Consider the following 27,620-nt stretch of genomic DNA (forward strand, 5'->3'; position numbering starts at 1 on the left):
TTTGACCCAAAGTTGCCCCAAAAAGGCGCCGAGTCCCCGGGTGGGCGGGGCCGCTTTATTGGGGGAGGGGCGGGGGGTGGGGGCGGGGCCGTACAAAGGGGGGAGGGGCGGGGCCGTATCAAAAGGGGGTCCCCGGGGGGCGGGGTCAGAAGAAATCGACGTCCTCGGGGGCGTCCAGGTCCCGGTACTCCACGATGACCCGGGGGTCGCCCCGCACCATCCTGGGGGGCAGCGCGTCAGGCACCCCGAAATACACCCCAAAATACACCCCAAAACCACCCAAAACACACCCCGAAATCAGCCCAAATCCACCCCAAATATACCCCAAAATACAGCCAAAAACAGCCCAAAATACACCCCAAATACAGCAAAAATACACCCCGAAATCAGCCCAAAATACACCCCAAAACCCACCCCAAATCCACCCAAAATCCAGCCCAAATCCACCCCAAATATACCCCGAAATATAGCCAAAAACAGCCCAAAATACACCCAAAATACACCCCGAAATACAGCCAAAAATACTCCCCAAATACTCCCCAAATCCACCCCGAAATACAGCCAAAAATACACCCCGAAATCAGCCCAAATCCAGCCCAAAACCACCCTAAATATACCCAAAATCACCCCAAAATAGAGCCAAAAATCCACCCAAAATCAGCCCAAATCGACCCAAAATACACCCTGAAATATACCCAAAATACAGCCAAAATCAGCCCAAATACACCCGAAATCAGCCCAAAATACTCCCAAAATACACCCCTAAATCAGCCCAAATCCAGCCCAAAACCACCCTAAATATACCCAAAATCACCCCAAAATACACCCCAAAATATAACCCAAAAATACACCCAAAATCTGCCGAAATCCACCCAAAATACCCCCAAAATCACCCAAAATACACCCCAAAATACACCCAAAATCAGCCCAAAAACCCACCCCAAATCCACCCAAAATCACCCCAAAACAACCCAAATACACCCCAAATCAGCCCGAAATACACCCCGAAATATAACCCAAAAATACACCCCAAAATCAGCCCAAATCCAGCCCAAAACCACCCTAACTATACCCAAAATCACCCCAAAATACAGCCAAAAATACACCCAAAAATCAGCCGAAATACACCCAAAATCCACCCTAAAATCCACCCTAAAATATACCCAAAATCACCCCAAAATACACCCCAAAATCAGCCCAAATCCAGCCCAAACCCACCCTAACTATACCCAAAATCACCCCAAAATGCCCCAAATCACCCCAAAACCCAGCTCAAATCCACCCAAAATCAGCCCCAAAATAACCAAAATCACCCCAAAAAGGGACCCGGAAGTTCCCATCCCCATTTCAATGTCCCCAATCCCATTTTCGGTGTCCCCAGTCCCGTTTTTGGGGTCCCCGAGCCAAATTTTGGGGTGCCCAATCCCATTTCTGGTGTCCCCAGTCCCCTTTTTGGGGTCCCCAATCCCATTTCAGTGCCCCCAATCCCAATTTCGGGGTCCCCAATCCCATTTCAGTGTCCCCAATCCCATTTTTGGGGTCCCCAATCCCGATTTCGGGGTCCCCAATCCCATTTTCGGGGTCCCCAATCCCATTTTTGGGGTCCCCAGTCCCGATTTCGGGGTCCCCGAGGCTCACCTGCTGCGGGGCTTGTTCAGGTACCCCCCCCCGGCGCCCCCCTGCCCCCGGAAGGTTTCGTAGCTGCCGCGACCCCCGTAGGGCCCGGGGGGGTACGGGTGGGATCCTGCGGGCAACGAGGGGTTAAAAACAGCCGAAAACATCCCCAAAGGCACCCGAAAATATCCCCAAAAATATCCCCAAAATATCCCCAAAAAACACCCAAAATATCCTGAAAATATCCCCAAAATATCCCAAAAATATCCCCAAAATATCCTCAAAACCACCCAAAATATCCCCAAAAAACACCCAAAATATCCTGAAAATATCCCCAAAATATCCCCAAAATATCCCCAAATACACCCAAAATATCCCCGAATACACCCAAAAATATCCTCCCAAAAAAACCCAAAACCACCCAAAAATATCCCCAAAATATCCCCAAAAACCACCCCAAAATATCCCAAAAGAAATCCCAAAATATCCCCCAAAAATTCCCCAAAACACCCCCCAAACCCCCCCAAATCCCCCCGAACTCCCCCAAATCTCCCAATTTCCCCCAAAATCCCCCCAAATCCTCCCCAAACCCCCCCAATTTCCCCCAAAACCCCAATTTTCCCCAAAATCCCCCCAATTTCCCCAACCCCCCCAATGTCCCCAAACCCCCCCAATTTCCCCCCATTTTTCCCCAAAATCCCCCCCAAAATCCCCCCAAACCCTCCCAAAAATCCCCTCAATTTTCCCCAAATCCCCCTTAAACCCTCCCAAAATCCCCCAAAATCCCCCCAACCCCCCCCAATTTTCCCCAAAATCCCCCCTAAAATCCCCCAAACCCCCCCAAATCCCCCAATTTCCCCCCAAACCCCCCCAAATCCCCCAACCCCCCCCCCCCGTACCTGCGTAGCCCAGCATGGGGGGCCGGGGGGTCCCGTAGGGCATCAGCCCCTGGGGGGACTGCGGGGGGTACGGGAGCCCCCCCGGGGCCAGGCCTGGGGACACGGGGACAGCGGCGTCACCGGGGGGACATGGGGACACCAGGGGACACCCAGGGGACACCCAGGGGACAGCCAGGGGACACCCAGGGGACACAGGGGACACAGGGGACACCCAGGGGACACAGGGGACACCCAGGGGACACCCAGGGGTCACCAGGGGACACCCAGGGGACACAGGGGACACCCAAGGGTCACCCAGAGGTCACCAGGGGACACCCAGGGTCACTTGGGGACACCCAGGGGACACCCAGGGGTCACCAGGGGTCACCCAGGGTCCCCAAAGCTTGGGGGGGGGGGGTTTGGGGACAACGAGGGTGACCCTGATGCCAGGGGGGTGACACAGGTGACACAGGGTGACACACAGGTGACAGGTGACACTGAGGTGACACTGAGGTAGCACTGACCGGCGCTGGGGGGGCCGCCCTTGCCCCCCTCGGGCAGCGCGGGGCGCTTGGGGTGACACAGGGTGACACAGGTGACACACGGTGACACAGGGGGTGACACAGGGGTGACAGGTGACACAGGTGACACACAGGTGACACTCAGGTGACACTGACCGGCGCTGGGGGGGCCGCCCTTGCCCCCCTCGGGCAGCGCGGGGCGCTTGGGGTGACACAGGGGTGACACAGGGTGTGACACAGGGTGACACAGGTGACACACAGGTGACAGGTGACACACAGGTGACACCGAGGTGACACTGACCGGCGCTGGGGGGGCCGCCCTTGCCCCCCTCGGGCAGCGCGGGGCGCTTGGGGTCCATCAGGAAGTTGTTGAAGAACAGAACCTCCTTGCGCACGGCGCCCATCTTGTCCCCGTGCTTGTTGAAGATGTGCTTGCGCACGAACTCGGGGCCCTGGGGACACCGAGGGGACATTGGGGACACCGACAGGATTGGGGACACTGGCAGGATTGGGGACACCAGGGGACACCGGGGTCACACGGCGCCCATCTTGTCCCCGTGCTTGTTGAAGATGTGCTTGCGCACCAACTCGGGGCCCTGGGGACATTGGGGACACTGGGGACACTGAGGGGACACTGGGGACACTGACAGGATTGGGGACATCGCCCTCCCACTGTCCCCAGGGTGTCCCCAATGTCCCCAAGGTGTCCCCAATGTCCCCACCTTGAACTTCTTGCCGCTGAGGGGACACAGCCACTTGTCCTTGCCCAGCTCCTGGCTGTGACCCGTGTGTCCTGCCTGTCCCCAATGATCCCGAGGTGTCCCAAATCATTGTGACAGTGTCCCCAATGTCTCCAAGGTGTCCCCAATGTCCCCAAGGTGTCCCCAATGTCCCCAAGGTGTCCCCACCTTGAACTTTTTCCCACTGAGGGGACACAGCCACTTGTCCTTGCCCAGCTCCTGGCTGTCCCCGATGGTTCCTGTTTGTCCCCGTGTGTCCTGCCTGTCCCCAATGATCCCGAGGTGTCCCCAATGATTGTGACAGTGTCCCCAATGTCCCCAAGGTGTCCCCAATGTCCCCACCTTGAACTTCTTGCCGCTGAGGGGACACAGCCACTTGTCCTTGCCCAGCTCCTGGCTGTGTCCTGTGTGTCCTGCCTGTCCCCAATGATCCTGAGGTGTCCCTAATGATCCCGATGTGTCCCCAATGACCCTGAGGGTGTCCCCAATGTCCCCACCTTGAACTTTTTCCCGCTGAGGGGACACAGCCACTTGTCCTTGCCCAGCTCCTGGGTGTTGGCGCTCACGAACTTCTCCAGCTCCTGCTCGGGGTCCTTGCGGCCGAGGCGCTGCGCCTCCTCCTCGGGGACAGCGCCCGGCCCGGCCAGCAGCGGCGCCAGGCGCGCCTCGAAGCCACGCTGCCACTCCAGCACTGGGGACACGAGGGGACATGGGGACACTGGGAATGAGGAGAAACCCCAAAAAAACAAAAAAAAACAAAAAACCCCGAAAAAACCCCAAAAATCCGCACAGAACTGAGCCCTGGGCACGGCCAGCAGTGCCAGGCGCGCCTCGAAGCCGCGCTGCCACTCCAGCACTGGGGACACGGGGACACCGGGGGACATGGGGACACTGGGAATGAGGAGAAACCCAAAAAATTAAAAAAAAAAAACCCGAAAAAGCCCAAAAATCCCTGCTGGGATGGGTGTGGGTCAGTTTTTAGGGTTATTTTGGGGTGAATTTGGGGTTATTTTTGGGGTTATTTTGCGGTTACTTTGGGGTTACTTTGGGGTGATTTTGGGGTTAGTTTTAGGGTTATTTTGGGGTTATTTTTGGGGTTACTTTGGGGTGATTTTGGGGTTATTTTAGGGTTATTTTGGGGTGATTTTGGGGTTATTTTGGGTCAGTTTTTTGGGATTAGTTTTAGGGTGATTTTGGGGTTATTTTGGGGTTTTTTGGCTCACCTTCCCCGTGGCAAACACGGTTGGGTTGGGGTCGGTTTTTGTGGTGATTTTGGGGTTATTTTGGGGTCAGTTTCAGGGTGATTTTAGGGTTATTTTGGGGTGGTTTTGGGGTTTTTTGGCTCACCCTCTCCGTGGGACACGCGGTTGGGCGGCAGCGGGCCCCGCACGTGGATGATCCCGCAGGGGTTGGGTTTGGGGTGATTTTGGGGTGATTTTGGGTTATTTTGGGGTCAGTTTCGGGGTTATTTTGGGGTTTTTTGGCTCACCCTCTCCGTGGGACACGCGGTTGGGCGGCAGCGGGCCCCGCACGTGGATGATCCCGCAGGGGTTGGGTTTGGGTCGGTTTTGGGGTGATTTTGGGGTTATTTTGGGGTTATTTTGGGGTGGTTTTGGGGTTTTTTGGCTCACCCTCTCCGTGGGACACGCGGTTGGGCGGCAGCGGGCCCCGCACGTGGATGACCCCGCAGGGGTTGGGTTTGGGGTGTTTTTGGGGTTATTTTGGGTTATTTTGGGGTCAGTTTCGGGGTTATTTTGGGGTTTTTTGGCTCACCCTCTCCGTGGGACACGCGGTTGGGCGGCAGCGGGCCCCGCACGTGGATGATCCCGCACCTGTTGGGCATCTCGTCCTCGTTGGGGTACTCGGAGGTGTTGTAGTAATCGACCGAGTGCACGATGCGCAGGTACAGCAGCAGCCGGTCCAGCACCTGGGACATGGGGACATGGGGACATTGGGGACACTGGGGACACTGAGGGGACAGTGCACGATGCGCAGGTACAGCAGCAGCCGGTCCAGCACCTGGGACATGGGGACATTGGGGACATTGGGGACACTGAGGGGACAGGGCACGATGCGCAGGTACAGCAGCAGCCGGTCCAGCACCTGGGACATGGGGACATGGGGACACTGAGGGGACATTGGGGACACTGAGGGGACAGGGCACGATGCGCAGGTACAGCAGCAGCCGGTCCAGCACCTGGGGACATGGGGACATTGGGGACATTGGGGACACTGAGGGGACACTGGGGACACTGAGGGGACATTGGGGACATTGGGGACACTGGGGACACTGAGGAGACATTGGGGACATTGGGGACACTGGGGACATTGGGGACACTGAGAGGACATTGGGGACACTGGGGACACTGAGGGGACACTTTGGGGACACCTCGGGGACACTCTGGGGACACCTCGGGGACACTCTGGGGACGCTCTGGGGACACCCTGGGGACACCTTGGGGACACTCTGGGGACGCTTTGGGGACACTTTGGGGACACTCTGGGAACACCCTGGGGACACCTCGGGGACACTCTGGGGATACATCGGGGACACTCTGGGGACGCCTTGGGGACACCTCGGGGACACCTCGGGGACACCTCGGGGACGCTTTGGGGACACTTTGGGGACACCTTGGGGACACTTTGGGGACACCCTGGGGACACTTTGGGGACACTTTGGGGACACCTCGGGGACACTCTGGGGACACGCATGGCCACACCTTGAGCAGCTTCTCGTCGCGCTCCACGGTGACCTCGGCCGGGTTGGTCTCGCGCGCGGCGTCCTCGGCCGGGGCCGCGCCCTGTCCTTGTCCCTGTCCCTGTCCCTGTCCCTGGCCCTGGCCCTGGCCCAGCAGCTCCTCCTCCTCGGCGCTCACCTCCTCGATCAGGTAATCGGTGATGTGCCGCAGCACGGGGTTCTGGGCCTGCTCGGGGACATTGGGGACATTGGGGACACATTGGGGACATTGGGGACATTGGGGACATCGTCAGGTAATCGGTGATGTGCCGCAGCACGGGGTTCTGGGCCTGGGGACACATTGGGGACATTGGGGACATTGGGGACATCGTCAGGTAATCGGTGATGTGCCGCAGCACGGGGTTCTGGGCCTGCTTGGGGACATTGGGGACACATTGGGGACATTGGGGACACATTGGGGACATTGGGGACATTGGGGACATCGTCAGGTAATCGGTGATGTGCCGCAGCACCGGGTTCTGGGCCTGGGGACACATTGGGGACATTGGGGACATTGGGGACATCGTCAGGTAATCGGTGATGTGCCGCAGCACGGGGTTCTGGGCCTGGGGACACATTGGGGACATTGGGGACATTGGGGACATCGTCAGGTAATCGGTGATGTGCCGCAGCACGGGGTTCTGGGCCTGCTTGGGGACATTGGGGACACATTGGGGACATTGGGGACACATTGGGGACATTGGGGACATCGTCAGGTAATCGGTGATGTGCCGCAGCACCGGGTTCTGGGCCTGCTTGGGGACACATTGGGGACATTGGGGACATTGGGGACATCGTCAGGTAATCGGTGATGTGCCGCAGCACCGGGTTCTGGGCCTGGGGACACATTGGGGACATTGGGGACACATTGGGGACATTGGGGACATTGGGGACATTGGGGACATCATCAGGTAATCGGTGATGTGCCGCAGCACCGGGTTCTGGGCCTGCTCGGGGACACATTGGGGACATTGGGGACATTGGGGACATCGTCAGGTAATCGGTGATGTGCCGCAGCACCGGGTTCTGGGCCTGCTCGGGGACACATTGGGGACATTGGGGACACATTGGGGACATTGGGGACATTGGGGACATCGTCAGGTAATCGGTGATGTGCCGCAGCACGGGGTTCTGGGCCTGCTTGGGGACACATTGGGGACATTGGGGACACATTGGGGACATTGGGGACATCGTCAGGTAATCGGTGATGTGCCGCAGCACGGGGTTCTGGGCCTGGGGACACATTGGGGACATTGGGGACACATTGGGGACATTGGGGACATCGTCAGGTAATCGGTGATGTGCCGCAGCACGGGGTTCTGGGCCTGCTTGGGGACATTGGGGACATTGGGGACATTGGGGACATCGTCAGGTAATCGGTGATGTGCCGCAGCACGGGGTTCTGGGCCTGGGGACACATTGGGGACACATTGGGGACACATTGGGGACATTGGGGACATCGTCAGGTAATCGGTGATGTGCCGCAGCACGGGGTTCTGGGCCTGGGGACACATTGGGGACACATTGGGGACACATTGGGGACATTGGGGACATCGTCAGGTAATCGGTGATGTGCCGCAGCACGGGGTTCTGGGCCTGGGGACATCAATGGGGACACTGGGGACACTGGAGATCCCCTGGTGACACCCTGGGGACACTGGGGACACCATGGATCCCCTGGTGACACTCTGGGGACACTGGAGATCCCCTAGGGACACCCTGGGGACACTGACGACACCACTGGGGACACCCTGGGGACACTGTGGATCCCCTGGTGACACTCTGGGGACACTGGTGACACCATGGATCCCCTGGTGACAATCTGGGGACACCCTGGGGACACTGTGGATCCCCTGGTGACACGATTGGTGACACCCTGGTGACACTGGTGACACCGTGGATCCCCTGGTGACACCCTGGGGACACTGGAGATCCCCTGAGGACACCATTGAGGATGCTGGGGACACCCTGGGGACACTGGGGACACCCTGGTGACACCGGAGATCCCCTGGGGACACCGTGGATCCCCTGGTGACACCACTGGTGAAACTGGTGACACTGTGGATCCCCTGGTGACACTCTGGGGACACCCTGGTGACACTCTGGTGACACCGGTGACACCGTGGATCCCCTGGTGACACCACTGGTGACACTGGTGACACCGTGGATCCCCTGGTAACACCCTGGGGACACTGGAGATCCCCTGGTGACACTGGTGACACCGTGGATCCCCTGGTGACACCACTGGTGACACCGGTGACACCGTGGATCCCCTGACGCCACCGCTGCAGCTCGTCTCACCCCGGGCTCGGCGGCGGGCGGTGGCTCGGTGTCCCCGGCGGCGTCCCCGGCGGTGTCCCCGCCGTCCCCGGCGGCGCCCGGGGGGCTCCAGAGGCGCGCGCGGGCGTCCAGGGCCTGCACCAGGCGCGCGGCCAGCTTGATGTCGTGGCGCACGACGGGCCGGTGCTGCGTCAGCCCCGAGACGTTGCGCACGCGCCGCGTCAGGTCGCGGTTCACGCCGGGGCTCAGCTCGCACTCGCGGAGCTGCAATCCCAAAAAATCACCCCAAAATGTGTCAGAGACACCCCAAATTCACCCCAAAACCCAGCCCCGGGGCGCCGCGCACGCGCCGCGTCAGGTCGCGGTTCACGCCGGGGCTCAGCTCGCACTCGCGGAGCTGGAACCCCAAAAAACACCCCAAAAACCATGAAAATCAGCCCAAAATCACCCCAAAACCACCCCAAAATCCATCAAAACCACCCCAAAACCCAGCCCTGGGGCGCCGCGCACGCGCCGCGTCAGGTCGCGGTTCACGCCGGGGCTGAGCTCGCACTCGCGGAGCTGCAATCCCCAAAAAACACCCCAAAATGTGTCAGAGTCACCCCAAAATCACCCCAAAACCCAGCCCCGGGGCGTTGCGCATGCGCTGCGTCAGGTCGCGGTTCACGCCCGGGCTCAGCTCGCACTCGCGGAGCTGCAATCCCAAAAACACCCCAAAAACCATGAAAATCACCCCAAAATCACCCCAAAACTGCCCCAAAATCCATCAAATTCAGCCCAAAATCACCCCAAAACCCAGCCCCGAGACGTTGCGCACGCGCCGCGTCAGGTCCCGGTTCACACCGGGGCTCAGCTCGCACTCGCGGAGCTGGAACCCCAAAAAGTGTCAGAATCACCCCAAAATGTCTCAGAATGACCCCAAAATCACCCCAAAACCCAGCCCCGAGACGTTGCGCACGCACCGCGTCAGGTCCCGGTTCACACCCAGGCTCAGCTCGCACTCGCGGAGCTGGAACCCCAAAAAAATCCCAAAAACCATCAGAATGACCCCAAAATCCATCAAAATCAGCCCAAAATGTGTCAGAATCATCTCAAAACTATCAAAATCACCCCAAAACTGCCCCAAAATCCATCAAAATCACCCCAAAACCCAGCCCCGGGGCGCTGCGCACGCGCCGCGTCAGGTCGCGGTTCACGCCCGGGCTCAGCTCCCACTCGCGGAGCTGGAACCCCAAAAAAATCCGAAAATGTGTCAGAATCACCCCAAAATCCATCAGAATGACCCCAAAATCACCCCAAAACCCAGCCCCGAGACGTTGCGCACGCGCCGCGTCAGGTCGCGGTTCACGCCGGGGCTCCGCTCGCACTCGCGGAGCTGCAACCCCAAAAAACACCCCAAAATGTGTCAGAGTCACCCCAAAATCCATCAAAATCACCCCAAAAAGCATCAAAATCACCCCAAAACTGCCCCAAAATCCATCAAATTCACCCCAAAACCCAGCCCCGGGGCGCTGCGCACGCGCCGCGTCAGGTCCCGGTTCACACCCGGGCTCAGCTCGCACTCGCGGAGCTGGAATCCCAAAAAACACCCCAAAATGTGTCAGAGTCACCCCAAAATCCATCAAAATCACCCCAAAACTGCCCCAAAAAGCATCAAAATCACCCCAAAACCCAGCCCCGGGGCGCTGCGCACGCGCCGCGTCAGGTCGCGGTTCACGCCCGGGCTCAGCTCGCACTCGCGGAGCTGCAATCCCAAAAAACACCCCAAAAACCATCAGAATCACCCCAAAGACCATCAGAATCACCCCAAAATGTGTCAGGATCACCCCAAAATCCATCAGAATCACCCCAAAATCACCCCAAAACCCAGCCCCGGGGCGTTGCGCACGCGCCGCGTCAGGTCGCGGTTCACGCCGGGGCTCAGCTCGCACTCGCGGAGCTGCAATCCCAAAAAAATCACCCCAAAATGTGTCAGAGTCACCCCAAAATGTGTCAGAGTCACCCCAAAACCACCCCAAAACCCCCCAAATTCACCCCGAAAGCCCCCCGAGCTCGGCCGGCGCCGCCCGCACGCACCCGGATGTTCTGCAGGCTCCAGCAGATCTCCTTGATGTTCACGCTGCGGTCGAAGGTCACCCAGCCCCTCCGGAAGAACCTGGGGAACCCAAAATCCCCAAAATTCCACCCAAAATCCACCCAAAATCCCACCCAAAATCCACCCAGCCCCTCCGGAAGAACCTGGGGACAGAAAACCCCAAAATCCACCCAAAATCCACCCAAAATTCCACCCAAAATTCACCCAAAATCCACCCAAAATCCCCACAAATCCACCCAAAATCCACCCAGCCCCTCCGGAAGAACCTGGGGGCAGAAAACCCCAAAATCCACCCAAAATCCACCCAAAATTCCACCCAAAATCCACCCAAAATCCACCCAAAATCCACCCAGCCCCTGCAGAAGAACCTGGGGAACCCAAAATCCCCAAAATTCCACCCAAAATCCACCCAAAATCCACCCAGCCCCTCCGGAAGAACCTGGGGAACCCAAAATCCCCAAAATTCACCCAAAATCCCCACCCCAAATCCACACAGCCCCTCTGGAAGAACCTGGGGGCAGAAAACCCCAAAATCCACCCAAAATCCACCCAAAATCCACCCAGCCCCTCCGGAAGAACCTGGGGAACCCAAAATCCACCCAAAATTCCACCCAAAATCCACCCAAAATCCCACCCAAAATCCACCCAGCCCCTCCGGAAGAACCTGGGGAACCCAAAATCCCCAAAATTCCACCCAAAATCCACCCAAAATCCACCCAAAATCCACCCAAAATCCACCCAGCCCCTCTGGAAGAACCTGGGGACAGAAAACCCCAAAATCCCCAAATTTCGACCCAAAATCCACCCAAAATTCCCACAATTCCACCCAAAATCCCCAAAATTCACCCAAAATCCCCAAAATCCACCCAAAATCCCCACAATTCCACCCAAAACTCGCCCAGCCCCTCCTGAACCCCCTGGGGTGATCCCAAAACCCCCAAAAAGACCCAAAAAAGCCTCAAAGTGACCCCAGAAAGCCCCAAAGTGACCCCAAAACGCCCCAAAAACCCCAAAAAGCCCCAAAGTGACCACAAAACACCCCAAAGTGACCCCAAAACACCCCGGAGTGACCCCAAAACACCCCAAAGTGACCCCAAAACGCCTCAAAGTGACCCCAAAACACCCCAAAGTGACCCCAAAAAGCCCCAAAGTGACCCCAAAACGCCCCAAAGTGACCCCAAAACGCCTCAAAGTGACCCCAAAACACCCCAAAGTGACCCCAAAAAGCCCCAAAGTGACCCCAAAACACCCCAAAGTGACCCCAAAAAGCCCCAAAGTGACCCCAAAACGCCCCAAAGTGACCCCAAAAAGCCCCGAAGTGACCCCAAAACACCCCAAAGTGACCCCAGTCCCCCTCACCTCCTCTCGGGCTGCGGCTCCGACAGCGCCACGCGCATGAACCCGGGGTAGCGCTTGCACAGCTGCGGGGACACCGGGGGTTTGGGGGGGTTTGGGGGGATTTTGGGGGGCACAGCGGGGGTTTGGGGGGGTTTGGGGGGATTTTGGGGGGCACAGCGGGGGTTTGGGGGGGTTTGGGGGATTTTGGGGGGCTTTGGAGGTTTTTTGGGGGGATTTTGGGGGGCGCAGGGGGGTTTTTGGGAGGGTTTTTGGAGTTTTGGGGGGCACAGGGGGGCTTTGGGGTGGTTTTTGGGGTGGTTTTTGGGGGGTGCAGGGGGGCTTTGGGGGCGTTTTTGGGTGGTTATGGGTGCATTTGGGGTCCCAAGGCTGTGATTTTGGGGGGGTTTTGGGGGTTTTTGGGGTGGTTTTGGGGTTTTGGGGGGTCTCAGGGCTGTGTTTTGGGGTTTTTGGGGTGGTTTTGGGGTTTTTGGGGGTCTCAGGGCTGTGTATTGGGGTTTTTGGGGTGGTTTTGGGGTTTTTGGGGGTCCCAAGGCTCTGATTTTGGGGGGTTTTTGGGGTGGTTTTGGGGTAGTTTTTGGGGTGGTTTTTGGGGTGATTTTTGGAGCGATTTTGGGTGATTTTTGGGGTTTTTTGGGGGTGGTTTTGGGGGCGAATTAGGGTGATTTTTGGGGTTTTTTTGGGCTTGGTTTTTGGGCTGGTTTTTGGGGTGTTTTTGGGTGGGTTTTATGGGGTGGTTTTTGGGGTGTTTTTGGGCTGGTTTTGGGGTGGTTTTTGGGTGATTTTTGGGGTGATTTTGGGGCAGTTTTGGGTGGTTTTTGAGATGGTTTTTGCGCTCATTTTTGGGCTGATTTTTGGGGTGATTTTTGGGCTGTTTTTTGGAGTGTTTTCGGGGTGGTTTTTGGGGTGATTTTTGGGGTTTTTGGGTTCTCACCGCCACGATCTCGGCCTGGGCGATGTTGGGGGCGATGTTCCTCATGAACAGCGAGCAGGTTTTGTGCGGGGTTTTGGGCTGGTTTTGGGGCGGTTTTGGGGCGGTTTTGGCTGTTTTTGGGCTGGTTTTTGGGCGGTTTTTTGGGGTGGTTTTTGGGGTGATTTTTGGGGTTTTGGGGTTCTCACCGCCACGATCTCGGCCTGGGCGATGTTGGGCGCGATGTTCCTCATGAACAGCGAGCAGGTTTTGTGCAGGGTTTGGGGTTTTTGGGGCGGTTTTGGCTGTTTTTGGGCTGGTTTTTGGGCAGTTTTTTGGGGTGATTTTTGGGGTTTTTGGGGTTTTGGGGTTCTCACCGCCACGATCTCGGCCTGGGCGATGTTGGGCGCGATGTTCCTCATGAACAGCGAGCAGGTTTTGTGCAGGGTTTGGGGTTTTTGGGGCGGTTTTGGCTGGTTTTGGGCTGGTTTTTGGGCGGTTTTTTGGGGTGATTTTTGGGGTGATTTTTGGGGTTTTGGGGTTCTCACCGCCACGATCTCGGCCTGGGCGATGTTGGGCGCGATGTTCCTCATGAACAGCGAGCAGGTTTTGTGCAGGGTTTGGGGTTTTTGGGGCGGTTTTGGGGCGGTTTTGGCTGTTTTTGGGCTGGTTTTTGGGCGGTTTTTTGGGGTGATTTTTGGGGTTTTTGGGGTTTTGGGGTTCTCACCGCCACGATCTCGGCCTGGGCGATGTTGGGCGCGATGTTCCTCATGAACAGCGAGCAGGTTTTGTGCAGGGGTCTCGGCCTGGGCGCCTCGGGGCCGCCCCCCGCCCCTCCCCCCGCCCCCGGGGCGCCCCCCGGCCCCCCCTCCTTGGCCTTGGGGGGAGGGGAGGCGGCGCCGCCCGCGGGGGGAGGGGTCCCGGCCGCGTCCTCGCCGAGGGGCTTCGGCTCCTTGGGCTCCTCTGGGGGGACACGGCGGGGTCACGGGGACACCCCGGAAACAGCGGGACACCAGAGACCCCCAGGGACCCCCAACACCCACCCCCGAGACCCAAAACACCCCCAGAGACCCCCAACACCCACCCTAGGGACCCCAAATACCCCAAACCCCACCCCAGAGACCCCCAACACCCACCCTAGGGACCCCAAACCCACCCCAGAGACCCCCAACACCCCAAACCCAAACCCAGGGACCCCAAACACCCCCAGAGACCCCAAACACCCCTAAAGACCCCAAACCCCCACCCAGAGACCCCCAAACCCACCCCAGAGACCCCAAACACCCCCAAAGACCCCAAACCCAAACCCAGGGACCCCAAACACCCCCAAAGACCCCAAACCCCACCCTAGAGACGCCAAATCCACCCCAGAGACCCCCAACACCCACCCTAGGGACCCCAAACACCCCCAGAGACCCCAAACCCCACCCAAAGACCCCAAACCCCACCCCAGGGACCCCAAACCCCTACCCAGAGACCCCGAACACCCCCAAATACCCCAAACCCCACCCTAGAGACCCCAAACCCAAACCCAGAGACCCCAAACACCTCTGAATGTCCCCACTGTTCCCCGTGTCCCCCCAGTGTCCCCCCGGTGTCCCCTCACCGTCCTTGCCGGCCGCTCTCCGTGTCCCCCCCTCGCTGTCCCCAGTGTCCCCAGTGTCCCCCGTGTCACCCCAGTGTCCCCAGTGTCCCCCGTGTCCCCTCACCGTCCTTGCCGGCCGCTCTCCGTGTCCCCCCCTCGCTGTCCCCAGTGTCCCCCGTGTCACCCCAGTGTCCCCAATGTCCCCAGTGTCCCCTCACCGTCCTTGCCGGCCGCTCTCCGTGTCCCCCCCTCGCTGTCCCCGCTGTCACTGTCCCCGTCCTCGCTGTCCCGGCTGCGCTGACGCGGCCGCGCCTGCAGGGGGCGCACGGGGGGCGTCAGGGGGCGGGGCTTGGCCAAAAGGGGCGGGGCTAAAGGGATTTAATGAGGCGGGGAGGAGCCTATGTGGGGGAGGAGGCTGTGGAGGGGTGTGGCTTGTGGAGAGGGGAGGTGCTTCCTGTGGGGAGGGGCTCTGGGGAGGTGGGGCTTAACAGAAAGGGGTGTGGCTTGTTGGAAAGGGGTGTGGCTTGTTAAAAAGGAATGTAATTTGATATTAAAGGGGTGTGGCTTACTAGAAAGGGGTGTGGCTTATTAAAAAGGGATGTAATTTGATATTAAAGGGGTGTGGTCTGTTGGAAAGAGGTGTGGCTTGTTAGAGAGGGGTGTGGTTTATTATTAAAGGGGTGTGGTTTATTGCAAATAGGTGTGGTTAGAAAGGGGTGTGGCTAACAGAAAAGGGGTGTGGCTTGATCAACACCACTGTGGTCATGGCAGGGGTGGAGCTTTGTGTGGTGTGGCCAGCTGGGGGTGTGTCCACTGACCTTGGCCCCGCCCTCCTTGTCGCCTTCCTCAGCCTTGGGCCCCTTGTCCGGCCCCTCCTCCTCTGGCCCCGCCCCCGCAGCAGGCTCCGCCCCTGGCTCCGCCCCTTCGGCCTGTGGGGAGAGAAGGGAGGGGTCAAAGGGGACCCCAAATGAACAGGAGACCCCAAAACAGCCCTCAAAAAGCACCCCAGGGGGCAAAAGGGACCCCAAAACAGCCCCAAAGCCACTGGGGTGACCCCAAAAATGGCCCCAAGGACCAAAAGAACCCCAAAACAGCTCTCGAAAAACACCCCAGGGCGCAAAAGGGACCCCAAAGCCACTCTGGTGACCCCAAAATGGCCGTAAAGAACCCCTGAGAATCGAAGCAATGTTAAAAAAAACCCCCAGGGGACCCCAAAATCCCCCCGGGACCCCCACCTTGGCGCTGTCGTCGCCGTCGGGGCGCTCGGCGGGGCCCTTCCCGGCGGGCTCCGGCGGCCGCGGCTCCTCCTTCTTGGGGCCTTCGGCCTTGTCCGCCCGCTCCTCCTCCTCCTCCTGCTCCAGGATGCGCAGGTCGTTCTCCGTGCCGCCCTCCATCTTAATCACCGCTGGGAAAACGGGGAGAAAACGCCGAAAACGGGGTTCAAAACAGCCAAAAACGGGGTAAACGCAGGTGAAAATGAGTCAGAAATTCCTGAAAACGGGATTAGAAACCGAGGAGAGGAATCCTGTCCTCCTTCACGCTAATTATTGCCAGAAATGAGTAAACACATTAAAATTGAGGAAAAAAAACCCCAAAATTAGGTGAGAAAACCTTAACAATTGGTTTAAATGGACCCCAAACCAGGCAACAACTGCTGGGAAAGCAGCAAAAAAACCCTGAAACTGAAAAAACATTTTCATTTGAGTCAGAAACACTCTGAAATGGGTGTCCGCTCACGACTTTCCTCCGCACCATTCCCTCACAATTCCTCACCTTTTTCCTCCCCTCACGCTTTCTCTATTTTTTCTCCCCTCATGTTTTCCCGCCATTTTCTCCCCTCACAGTTCCTGCCTTTTTCTTCCCTCACGCTTTCTCCATTTTTTCTCCCTATTTCCCCCTTTTTCTCCCCTCACAATTCTCCCTTTTTTCTCCCCTCACACTTTCTCTAATTTTCCCCCCTCACGTTTTCCCGCCATTTTCTCCCCTCACAATTCCTCCCTTTTCCTCCCCTCACACTTTCTCCATTTTTTCTCCCCTCACGTTTTCCCGCCATTTTCTCCCCTCACAATTCCCCCCTTTTCCTCCCCTCACACTTCCTCCATTTTTTCCCCCCTCACGTTTTCCTGCCCTTTTCCTCCCCTCACATTTCCCCCCTTTTTCTCCCACTTCCCCCCTTTTTCTCCCCTCACACTTCCTCCATTTTTTCTCCCACTTCCCCCCTTTTCCTCCCCTCACACTTTCTCCATTTTTTCTCCCAATTCCCCCCTTTTTCTCCCCTCACGTTTTCCCGCCATTTCCTCCCCTCACACTTCCTCCATTTTTTCTCCCCTCACAGTTCCCACCATTTTCTCCCCTCACGCTTTCTCTACTTTTTGTCCCAATTTCCCCCTTTTCCTCCCCTCACACTTCCCCCCTTTTCCTCCCCTCACACTTCCTCCATTTTTTCTCACAATCCCCCTTTTCCTCCCCTCACAGGTCCCGCCATTTTCTCCCCTCACACTTCCTCCATTTTTTCCCCCCTCACGTTTTCCTGCCCTTTTCCTCCCCTCACATTTCCCCCCTTTTTCTCCCAATTCCCCCCTTTTTCTCCCCTCACACTTCCTCCATTTTTTCTCCCACTTCCCCCCTTTTCCTCCCCTCACACTTTCTCCATTTTTTCTCCCAATTCCCCCCTTTTTCTCCCCTCACGTTTTCCCGCCATTTTCTCCCCTCACACTTCCTCCATTTTTTCTCCCCTCACGGTTCCCACCATTTTCTCCCCTCACGCTTTCTCTACTTTTTGTCCCAATTTCCCCCTTTTCCTCCCCTCACACTTCCCCCCTTTTTTTCTCACAATCCCCCTTTTCCTCCCCTCACATCCCCCGCGCCGCCTCGGGCCCGTCTCCTCGGCCTCGCCCGCCATTTTTACCCCACCGGCCGCCATTTTCCGCCTTTTCCCAACCCATCTCCCCACAAAAGACGTTTTTTGCTCTCGGGGCTACCTGCGTCCAGCGTCTTGACGATCTGCGGCGCGCGCTCGATGTCCAGCAGCAGGTTGTCGAACCAGCCGTGCTCCCACAGGTAGAGGAAGACGCCCAGGCGGTTCCTGAGCGCGGCCTGCGCCTCCTGCTGCCGCTTCCCGGCCTCGTCGGGGTGGTACTTGGAGCGGAACCTGCGGGGTTTTGGGGTGAAAAACGGGGAAATCGGGGCTCAGAGCGGGGGGAGGCAACCCCCCCGGCCCGCACGGTCATGGGGGAGCCCCCAAAATCGGGGGGGGTGGGGAGGGGGAGGGTGGGGGGGGCCTAATGTGGGGAGGGGGGAGCCCCAAATGTGTTAACTGGGAATTGGGGAGGGGGACGCCCCAAATTTACGGGGGAACCCCGAGTTTGGTATAATTGGGGAGGGGGGAGCCCCAAATTTATGGGGGAACCCCGAGTTTGATATAATTGGGGAGGGGGGAGCCCCAAATTTACGGGGGAACCCCGAGTTTGGTATAACTGGGGAGGGGGGAGCCCCAAATTTATGGGGGAACCCCGAGTTTGGTAAAACTGGGGAGGAAGGAGCCCCAAATGCGTTCATTGGGAATAGGGGAGGGGGACACCCCAAATTTACGGGGGAACCCCGAGTTTGGTATAACTGGGGAGGGGGGAGCCCCAAATTTATGGGGGAACCCCGAGTTTGGTATAATTGGGGATGGGGGACACCCCAAATTTATGGGGGAACCCCGAGTTTGGTAAAACCGGGGAGGGGGGAGCCCCAAATGTGTTCATTGGGAATTGGGGAGGGGGGAACCCCAAATTTACGGGGGAACCCCAAGTTTGGTAAATCTGGGGAGGGGGACACCCCAAATTTATGGGGAAACCCCGAGATTGGTAAAACTGGGGAGGGGGATCCCCATTTCTTACAGACAGGACCCCCCCAATGTCCCCGAAACCGGGGGGATCTGAGCCCCCCCAGAGGGGGTTGAAGTTTTGGGGTTTTTTGGGGTTTTTTTGCATTTTTGGGGTGTTTTGAGACATTTTCAGGGCTGCTTTTAAGAGCGTTTTTTACATTTTTGGGGGTGTTTTGAGACATTTTTAGGGGTGCTTTTCGGGCTGTTCTATTGCATTTTTGTGGGTGTTTTTAGGGTTGTTTTTTGCACTTTTTTGGGGCTGTTTTGACACATTTTCAGGGCTGTTTTTTGCACTTTTTTGGGGCTGCTTTTTGCATTTTTTGGGGCTGTTTTGAGACATTTTCAGGGCTGGTTTTTTGCATTTTCGGGGCTGTTTTGACACATTTTCAGGGCTGCTTTTTGCATTTTTCGGGGCTGTTTTGAGACATTTTTGGGGCTGTTTTTAGCACTTTTTTGGGGCTGTTTTGAGACATTTCCAGGGCTGTTTTTGAGGGTGTTTTGAGACATTTTCAGGGATATTTTGGGGCTGTTTTGAGACATTTTTTTGGGGCTGTTTTGAGCCATTTCCAGGGCTGCTTTTTGCATTCTGGGGCTGTTTCTAACCCCGCGCTGCCCGCAGCTTCGCGGCTGCTCTCAGGTACGTTTTTGGGGTGCTTTCCCCCGGTTCTGGGCTATTTTCAGAGCCCGTTTTCGGGGAATTCCGGGGGCGTTTTTGGGGAATTCCGGGGTGTTTTTGGGGCGCCCCCGGGGGGGTGTTTCGGGGCGGTTCCGAGCAGGCCCCGGGCTCTGGGAGGCCGCTCCAGGTGTGTTCCAGGTGTGGCCCGTGGGGGGGTCGGGGGGGGTTGCTCATACCTACACTCGCCGCGAGCGTCGCCGTCCGCCGGGCCCCGCCGGAGTGCGGCGCTTTTAAAACCCCGGGCCCCGAAATCGGCCGCTTTTTGGGGCAGCTTCTCAACCAAACCCCCCGAAAAATAAAAAAACGACCCTGGCTGAGTCCTGCACTGTGACCTCGCCGCATTGTGCGCGGCCCCGCCCTCTCTGCCTGCCCCCAGCCGGCGGCTCCGCGGCTCCGAGGGAGCTGGGGGAGAAGGGAAGCGTTAAACCTGGAGAGAGCCCCAAATCCACCCCAAAACCACCCCAAAATCCACCCCAAAACTGCCAAAAAATCCACCCCAGAACTGCCAAAAAATCCACCCCAAAACTGCCCCGGAACGGCTCCGAGGGAGCTGGGGGAGAAGGGAAGCGTTAAACCTGCAGAGAGCCCCAAATCCACCCCAAAACCACCCCAAAATCCACCCCAAAACTGCCCCAGAATGCTGGGGGAGAAGGGAAGCGTTAAACCTGGAGAGAGCCCCAAAAATACACCCCAAAACCACCCCAAACTGCCCCAAATCTACCCCAAAACTGCCCCAGAATGGCTCCAAGGGAGCTGGGGGAGTAAAGAAGCGTTAAACCTGGAGCAACCCCAAAAATCCACCCCAAAATCCACCCCAAAACTGCCCCGGAACAGCTCCGAGGGAGCTGGGGGAGAAGGGAAGCGTTAAACCTGGAGAGAGCCCCAAATCCACCCCAAATCCACCCCAAATCCACCCCAAACTGCCCCAAACTGCCCCAGAGTGCTGGGGGAGAAGGGAAGCGTTAAACCTGCAGAGAGCCCCAAAATCCACCCCAAAACTGCCCCAAAACTGCCCCAAAACTGCCCCAAACTGCCCCAAATCTACCCCAGAACGGCTCTCAGGACATTTTAGGGTCTCTCAAGACATTTTGGGGTGCAGAACATTCCGGAAGCCTCCGGCACGTACCACTGCTCATCCTCCCTGTTCCCCCAAACCCCGCGGACACTTTTGGGGCTCTCAGGACACTTTTGGGACATGGAAAGTTCCGGAACCCCCTGGCACGTACCACTCCCTGCCCCCCCCAGACATTTTGGGGTCTCTCAGGACATTTTGGGGTCTCTGAGGACACTTTTGGGGCACGGAACATTCCAGAACCCCCTGAAACGTACCACTCCCCATCCCCCCAGACATTTTAGGGTCTCTCAGGAGGTTTTTGGGGTCCGGAATGTTCCGGAACCCCCGGCACACACCACTCCTCATCCTCCCCACAGATTTTTTGGGTCTCTCAGGACATTTTGGGGTCCGGAACGTTCCGGAACCCCCTGGCAAGTACCGCTCCCTGCCCCCCCAGACATTTTAGGGTCTCTCAGGAGGTTTTCGGGGTCTCTCAGGAGGTTTTCGGGGTCTCTCAGGACATTTTGGGGTCCGGAACATTCCAGAACCCCCCGGCACGTACCACTCCCTGCCCCACACGGACATTTTAGGGTCTCTCAGGAGGTTTTTGGGGTCTCTCAGGACATTTGGGGGTCTCTCAGGACACTTTTGGGGCACGGAAGGTTCCGGAACCCCCTGGCAAGTACCACTCCCTGCCCCCCACGGACATTTTAGGGCCTCTCAGGACATTTTGGGGTCTCTCAGGAGGTTTTTGGGGTCTCTCAGGAGGTTTTTGGGGTCCGGAACATTCCAGAACCCCCCGGCACGTACCACTCCTCGTCCTTGTGGGCCAGGAAGAACTCCTGCAGCTGCTGCCGCCGGAAGTCCAGCTTGTAGTCGTTGTAGCGCTTGACGGCCTCGGTCTCGTCCACGGCGTCGTCCAGCGACAGCAGGAACTCCTTGAAGCTCTTCATCACCGGGGGCGCCATGCCCAGGTCCACCTCCGCGATGGTGCCCAGCCTGGGGGGGATATCGGGGGGTATCGGGGGCTTTGGGGTCACTATCGCGGGGTTTGGGGTCACTATCGGGGGATATCGGGGGGTATCAGGGAGTTTGGGGTCACTATCGGGGGTTTGGGGTCACTATCGGGGGATATCGGGGGGTATCGGGGGGTATCGGGGGGTATCGGGGGGTTTGGGGTCACTATCAGGGGATATTGGGGGATATCGGGGGCTTTGGGGTCACTATCGGGGGGTTTGGGATTGATATCGGGGGATATCGGGGGATATTGGGGGCTTTGGGGTCACTATCGCGGGGTTTGGGGTCACTATCGGGGGGTTTGGGATTGATATCGGGGGATATCGAGGGGTATCAGGGGGTTTTGGGGTCACTATTGTGGGTTTGGGGTTGATATCGGGGGCTTTGGGGTCACTATTGTGGGTTTGGGGTCACTATCGGGGGGTTTGGGGTCACTATCGGGGGTTTGGGATTGATATCGGGGGATATCGGGGGATATCGGGGGCTTTGGGGTCACTATCGGGGGTTTGGGGTCGAAATCGGAGGTTTGGAGTCACTATTGGGGGCTTTGGGGTCACTATCGGGGGTTTGGGATTGATATTGGGGGATATCGAGGGGTATCAGGGGGTTTTGGGGTCACTATTTTGGGTTTGGGGTTGATATCGGGGGTTTTGGGGTCACTATTTTGGGTTTGGGGTCACTATCGGGGATATCGCAGGGTTTGGGATCGATATTGGAGCATTTGGGTTCAAAGTCGGGGGTTTTGGGGGGTCCCGGGTGGGTTTTTGGGGTGCATCCCGGGGTTTTGGGGCTCACCTGGCCTGGATGGGCAGCAGCTGGTGCTGCAGCAGCTGGCGCTGGCTCGGTTTTGGGGCAGTTTGGGGGATTTTGGGGCAGTTTTGGGGTTTTTGGGGCTCGGGAAGCTCTGGGAGATTCGGGATTTTTTGGGGGGGTTTTGGGGGGTCCCGGGTGGGTTTTTGGGGTGAATCCCGGGGTTTTTGGGGCTCACCTGGCCTGGATGGGCAGCAGCTGGTGCTGCAGCAGCTGGTGCTGCATCTCGTGGGGGCCCCAGGGCGCCTGGGGGGGGCCGTAGGTGGGGCCGGCCCCGCCCCCGCTGTAGGGCAGCTCGTAGCCGCTGTGGTACGGGTCCGAGCCGTGGTCATCCCTGGGGACACAGGGGACACTGAGGGGACACTGAGGGGACACTGAGGGGACAATGAGGGGACACTGAGGGGTCAGGGGTCCGAGCCGTGGTCATCCCTGGGGACACAGGGGACACAGGGGACACTGAGGGGACACTGAGGGGTCAGGGGTCACTGAGGGGTCAGGGGTCCGAGCCGTGGTCATCCCTGGGGACACAGGGGACACTGAGGGGACAGACAGGGACACTGAGGGGACACTGAGGGGTCAGGGGTCACTGAGGGGTCAGTGGGGGTTAATTTTGGGGTGTATTTGGGCTGTTTTAGTGCTGGTTTTGGGCTGTTTTGTGCTGTTTTCAGGCTGGTTTTGGGGTTGTTTTTTGGGGTGGTTTTGGGCTGTTTTCGGGGTGTATTTGTGCTGTTTTGGTGCTGTTTTGGTGCTGGTTTTTGGGCTGTTTTGTGCTGTTTTCAGGGTGTTTTTGGTGCTGTTTTGGGCTGTTTTCGGGGTGTATTCAGGCTGGTTTTGGTGGTGTTTTTTGGGCTGGTTTTGGTGTTGGTTTTGGGCTGTTTTTTGGTGTTGTTTTTGGGCTGTTTTCGTGCTGTTTTTAGGCTGGTTTTGGTGCTGTTTTTGGTGCTGTCTTTGGGCTGTTTTCGGGGTGGTTTTGGGGTGTTTTTGGGGTTGGTGTTGGTTTTGGGCTGTTTACAGGGTGTATTTGGGCTGTTTTTGGGCTGGTTTTGGGGTGTATTTGTGCTGGTTTTGGGCTGTTTTTTGGGCTGGTTTTGGGCTGTGTTTGGTGTGGTTTTGGGGCTGGTTTTGGGGTGTTTGGGGCTGTTTCTGGGGGTCTCACCAGTCCCGGCGCAGCCGCTTCTGGGCCGGTTTTGGGGCTGTTTTCGGGGTATTTTTGGTGCTGTTTTCGGGGTGTATTTAGCCTGGTTTTGGGGTGTTTTTGATGCTGTTCCTGGGGTGTTTTGTGCCGTTTCAGGGGGTCTCACCAGTCCCGGCGCAGCCGCTTCTGGGGCGGTTTTTGGGCTGGTTTTTGGGCTGTGTTTGGTGTGGTTTTGTGCTGGTTTCGGGGCTGGTTTTGGGCTGTTTCTGCTGTTGTTTTCGGGGTGTATTTAGGCTGGGTTTGGGCTGTTTCTGGTGTTGTTTTCGGGGTGTATTTAGGCTGGTTTTGGGCTGTTTTTGGGGTTGTTTTTGGGGTGTTTTGTGCCGTTTCGGAGGGTCTCACCAGTCCCGGCGCAGCCGTTTCTGGGCCGGTTTTTGTGCTGTTTTTGGCTGTTTTTTGGGCTGTTTTTGGGGCTGTTTTTGGGCTGTTTTTGGGGTTGTTTTGGGGTTGTTCTTGGGGTGTTTCTGGCTGTTTTTGGGGGTCTCACTAGTCCCAGCGCAGCCGTTTCTGGGGCGGTTTTTGTGCTGTTTTGGGCTGGTTTTGGGCTGGTTTTTTGGGGTGTTTTGGGCTGGTTTTGGGGGTCTCACCAGTCGCGGCGCAGCCGTTTTTGAGCTGTTTTCGGGGTGTATTTGGGCTGGTTTTGGGCTGGTTTTGGGGTTGTTTTGGGGTTGTTTCTGGGGTGTTTTGTGCTGTTTCAGGGGGTCTCACCAGTCCCAGCACAGCCGCTTCTGGGGCTGTTTTTGGGCTGTTTTTGGGGTGTATTTGGGCTGGTTTTTGGGCTGTTTTTTGGCTGGTTTGGGGGTGGTTTTGGGGTTGTTTTTAGGGCCATTTTTGGGGTGTTTTGTGCCGTTTCGGGGGTCTCACCAGTCCCGGCGCAGCCGCTTCTGGGGCTGTTTTCGGGCTGGTTTTGGGCTGGTTTTGGGGTGATTTTGGGGCTGGTTTTTGGCTGTTTTTTAGCTGGTTTTGGGGTTGTTTTTAGGGCCATTTTTGGGGTGTTCTTGGCTGGTTTCGGGGGTCTCACCAGTCCCGGCGCAGCCGTTTCTGGGGCTGTTTTTGTGCTGTTTTTTGGGCTGTTTTTGGGCTGTCTTTGGGCTGTTTTTTGGGGCTGTTTTTGGGCTGGTTTTGGGCTGTTTCTGGTGTTGTTTTTGGGGTGTTTTGTGCCGTCTCGGGGGTCTCACCAGTCCCGGCGCAGCCGCTTCTGGGGCTGTTTTTGGGCTGTTTTTGGGGCTGTTTTTTGGGGCTGTTTTTTGGGGTTGTTTTGGGGTTGTTTTTGGGGTGTTTCTGGTGTTGTTTTTGGGGTGTTTTGTGCCGTCTCGGGGGTCTCACCAGTCCCGGCGCAGCCGCTTCTGGGGCGGGCTCAGCTCGTGCCGGGGCGGCGAGAAGCGCTCGCGCCGCGTGCGGTCGTAGTCCCGGTAATCGCGGCTGCGGCGCTCGCGGCCCCGCTCCCAGTCCCTGCGGAACCGAGCCCAGACTGGGCAAACTGGGACCCCCACAGACCCCAAACTGGGACCCAAACTGGGCAAACTGGGACCCCAAACTGGGCAAACTGGGACCCCAAACTGGGACCCCAAACTGGGACCCCAAACTGGGACCCCCAGGGACCCCAAACTGGGCAAACTGGGACCCCAAACTGGGCAAACTGGGACCCCCACGGACCCCAAACTGGGACCCCAAACTGGGACCCCAAACTGGGCAAACTGGGAACCAAACTGGGCAAACTGGGACCCCGAACTGGGACCCCAAACTGGGCAAACTGGGACCCCCAGGGACCCCAAACTGGGACCCCCAGAGACCCCAAACTGGGACCCCAAACTGGGACCCCCACAGACCCCAAACTGGAACCCCAAACTGGGCAAACTGGGAACCAAACTGGGACCCCAAACTGGGAACCAAACTGGGCAAACTGGGACCCCGAACTGGGACCCCAAACTGGGCAAACTGGGAACCCCAGAGAACCCAAACTGGGACCCCCAGAGACCCCAAACTGGGCAAACTGGGACCCCAAACTGGGACCCCAAACTGGGACCCCAAACTGGGCAAACTGGGAGCCCCAACTGGGAGCCCAAACTGGGACCCCAAACTGGGAACCAGGGACCCCAAACTGGGCAAACTGGGAGTGAGGGAACCCCAGTGCCCCCCAGTCCCTCTCACTCGTCACTCCCAGTCCCTCCCAGTGTCCCCAGTGCCCCTCCCCGGTATCCCCAGTGTCCCCCCAGTGTCCCCAGTGCCCCCAGTGTGTCCCCGGTGTCACTCCCAGTGCTCCCGGTGTCCCTGACTGGTCAATCCCAGTGTCTCCAGTGCCCCTCCCCGGTGTCCCCAGTGTCCCCAGTCCCTCCCCAGTGTCCCCCCAGTGTCCCCCGTGTCCCCACCGGTCGCTCCACTCGTCCCTCCTCCTCTCGTCCCTCTCCCGGGATCTCTCGCAGTGTCCCCAGTGTCACTCCCCAGTGTCCCCAGTGTCCCTCCCAGTGTCCCCAGTGTCCCTGACTGGTCACACCCCGTGTCCCCCGTGTCCCCACCGGTCGCTCCACTCGTCCCGTCTCCTCTCGTCCCTCTCCCGGGATCTCTCGCAGTGTCCCCAGTGTCCCTGACTGGTCACACCCCGTGTCCCCAGTGTCCCCCCGGTGTCCCCAGTGTCCCCCCAGTGTCCCCATGTCCCCACCGGTCGCTCCACTCGTCCCGCCTCCTCTCGTCCCTCTCCCGGGATCTCTCGTAGTCGCTGCGCTCGCGCCGGAACTTGTCCCTGCGCCGCCGGTCGTACTCGTCATCGCTGTCACCCATCCTGGGGACACAGAGTGACCAACTGACCACCAGAGTGACCAACTGAGTGACCACCCTGTGCTCGTCATCGCTGTCACCCATCCTGGGGACACGGGGGGACAACAGAGTGACCAACTGACCCCCAGAGTGACCCCCAGAGCAACCACCCCGTGCTCGTCATCGCTGTCACCCATCCTGGGGACACACAGTGACCAACTGAGTGACCAACTGAGTGACCAACTGACCACCACAGTGACCACCCCGTGCTCGTCATCGCTGTCACCCATCCTGGGGACAGGGGACACCAGAGTGACCAACTGAGTGACCAACTGACCCCCAGAGTGACCAACAGAGTGACCAACTGACCCCCAGAGTGACCCCCAGACTGACCACCCTGTGCTCGTCATCGCTGTCACCCATCCTGGGGACACAGAGTGACCAACTGAGTGACCAACTGACCCCCAGAGTGACCAACAGAGTGACCCCAGACACCCAGAGTGACCCCACAGTGACCAACTGACCCCCAGAGTGACCCCAGAGTGACCCCAGAGTGACCACCCCGTGCTCGTCATCGCTGTCACCCACCCTGGGGACACAGCAGGGTCACCAAGACCCCCCCCAGTGACCCCAGACCCACAAACTGACCCCAAAGGGACCCCAAAACGACCCCCAGACGCCCAGAGTGACCCCCTGGACGCCCCTGAGCCCACAGAGACCCCCAGAGCGACCCCAAACCCTCAGAGTGACCCCCGCAGCCCCCCGAAACGGCCCCCAGACCCCCCCCGTGACCCCCACAGCGACCCCAACCCCCCCAAAACCCCACTCCCTGCCCCCCCAACCCCTCACGACCCCCGGGACCCCCCCAGGCCCCCTCCCAGACCCCCCCCAGACCCCCAAACCCCCTCCCATGAACCCCCAGACTCCCAGACCCCCTCCCATGACCCCCAGGCCCCCTCCCAGACCCCCCCCACACCCCCAGACCCCCTCCCATGATGCCCCGGGGCCGCCCCCAGACCCCCAACCCCCCCCAGGCCGCCCTCCCGTGATGCTTTGCGGCCTCCACCAGACCCCCCCCCCCCGCCTCACGACCACCCCCCCACCCACCGCAACCCCCGTGACGTCACTCCCGCCCTCCGTGACGTCACACCGAGGGGGGGGGACACCCCCCTCCCGGACCTGCCCGCGCGCTCCCGGCCCCGCGCGCCGCTGCCCCGCTCGCTTCCGGCCCGCGCCGCCGCCGCCGCCGGAAGTGACGCAGCCGCGGCGCCGCCGCGATGGCGCCGCCGGAAGCGAGGGGAGGGGGAAGGCGGGGAAAAGGGAGGGACGGCACCGCGCCCACCGGGGCCTCACCCGCGGCCGCGCCGGTGCGGGAGGCGCGGAGGAGCCGCCGGGGGCGGCGGGCGGAGCTCGGGGCGCTCCCGGAGGCCGCGGGGGCCGCGCTCGTCTCTATGGTCGCGGGGGCCGCTCCGCCCGCGCTCCTCTCTATGGTCGCTCCGAGGGGGGAGGAACCCGGCGCTCCGCCGG

The 27,620-nt window shown here is 58.8% G+C and overlaps 1 protein-coding gene across 2 annotated transcripts; it reads right to left on the reverse strand.

Moving 5' to 3' along the window:
- Positions 1-27,620, reverse strand: SRRT (serrate, RNA effector molecule). Of its 2 annotated transcripts, none has more exons than XM_038126126.1 (20): positions 27,447-27,620; positions 25,999-26,118; positions 24,666-24,791; positions 22,323-22,478; positions 21,128-21,316; positions 17,698-17,867; positions 15,952-16,121; positions 15,535-15,645; positions 14,935-15,028; positions 13,859-14,094; positions 12,225-12,286; positions 10,847-10,925; positions 8,792-9,034; positions 6,474-6,677; positions 5,527-5,680; positions 4,251-4,444; positions 3,315-3,465; positions 2,514-2,606; positions 1,639-1,744; positions 1-221 (listed from the first exon to the last, which is right to left on the reverse strand). In XM_038126126.1, exons 2-20 carry the CDS (start codon positions 26,115-26,117, stop codon positions 146-148), a joined length of 2,733 nt encoding a protein of 910 aa, XP_037982054.1. In that variant the 5' UTR covers position 26,118; positions 27,447-27,620; the 3' UTR covers positions 1-145. The 2 variants fall into 2 exon arrangements, with proteins under 2 accessions (XP_037982054.1, XP_037982053.1); XM_038126125.1 differs by lacking the exon at positions 27,447-27,620 and adding an exon at positions 27,273-27,329.

The sequence above is a fragment of the Motacilla alba genome, unplaced genomic scaffold (genome assembly GCF_015832195.1).
Source record: "Motacilla alba alba isolate MOTALB_02 unplaced genomic scaffold, Motacilla_alba_V1.0_pri HiC_scaffold_28, whole genome shotgun sequence".
NCBI lineage: Eukaryota > Metazoa > Chordata > Aves > Passeriformes > Motacillidae > Motacilla > Motacilla alba.

Excerpts from the sequence above, each read along its gene's own strand:
- SRRT (XM_038126126.1), bottom strand. The coding sequence starts at position 26,117 with ATGGGTGACAGCGATGACGAGTACGACCGGCGGCGCAGGGACAAGTTC. Across the intron at positions 9,035-10,846 it reads GGAGCCTGCAGAACATCCGG|CTCCGCGAGTGCGAGCTGAG; the intron begins GTGCGTGCGGGC and ends TTGGGATTGCAG. Across the intron at positions 6,678-8,791 it reads CGCCCGCCGCCGAGCCCGGG|GCCCAGAACCCCGTGCTGCG; the intron begins GTGAGACGAGCT and ends GTCCCCGAGCAG.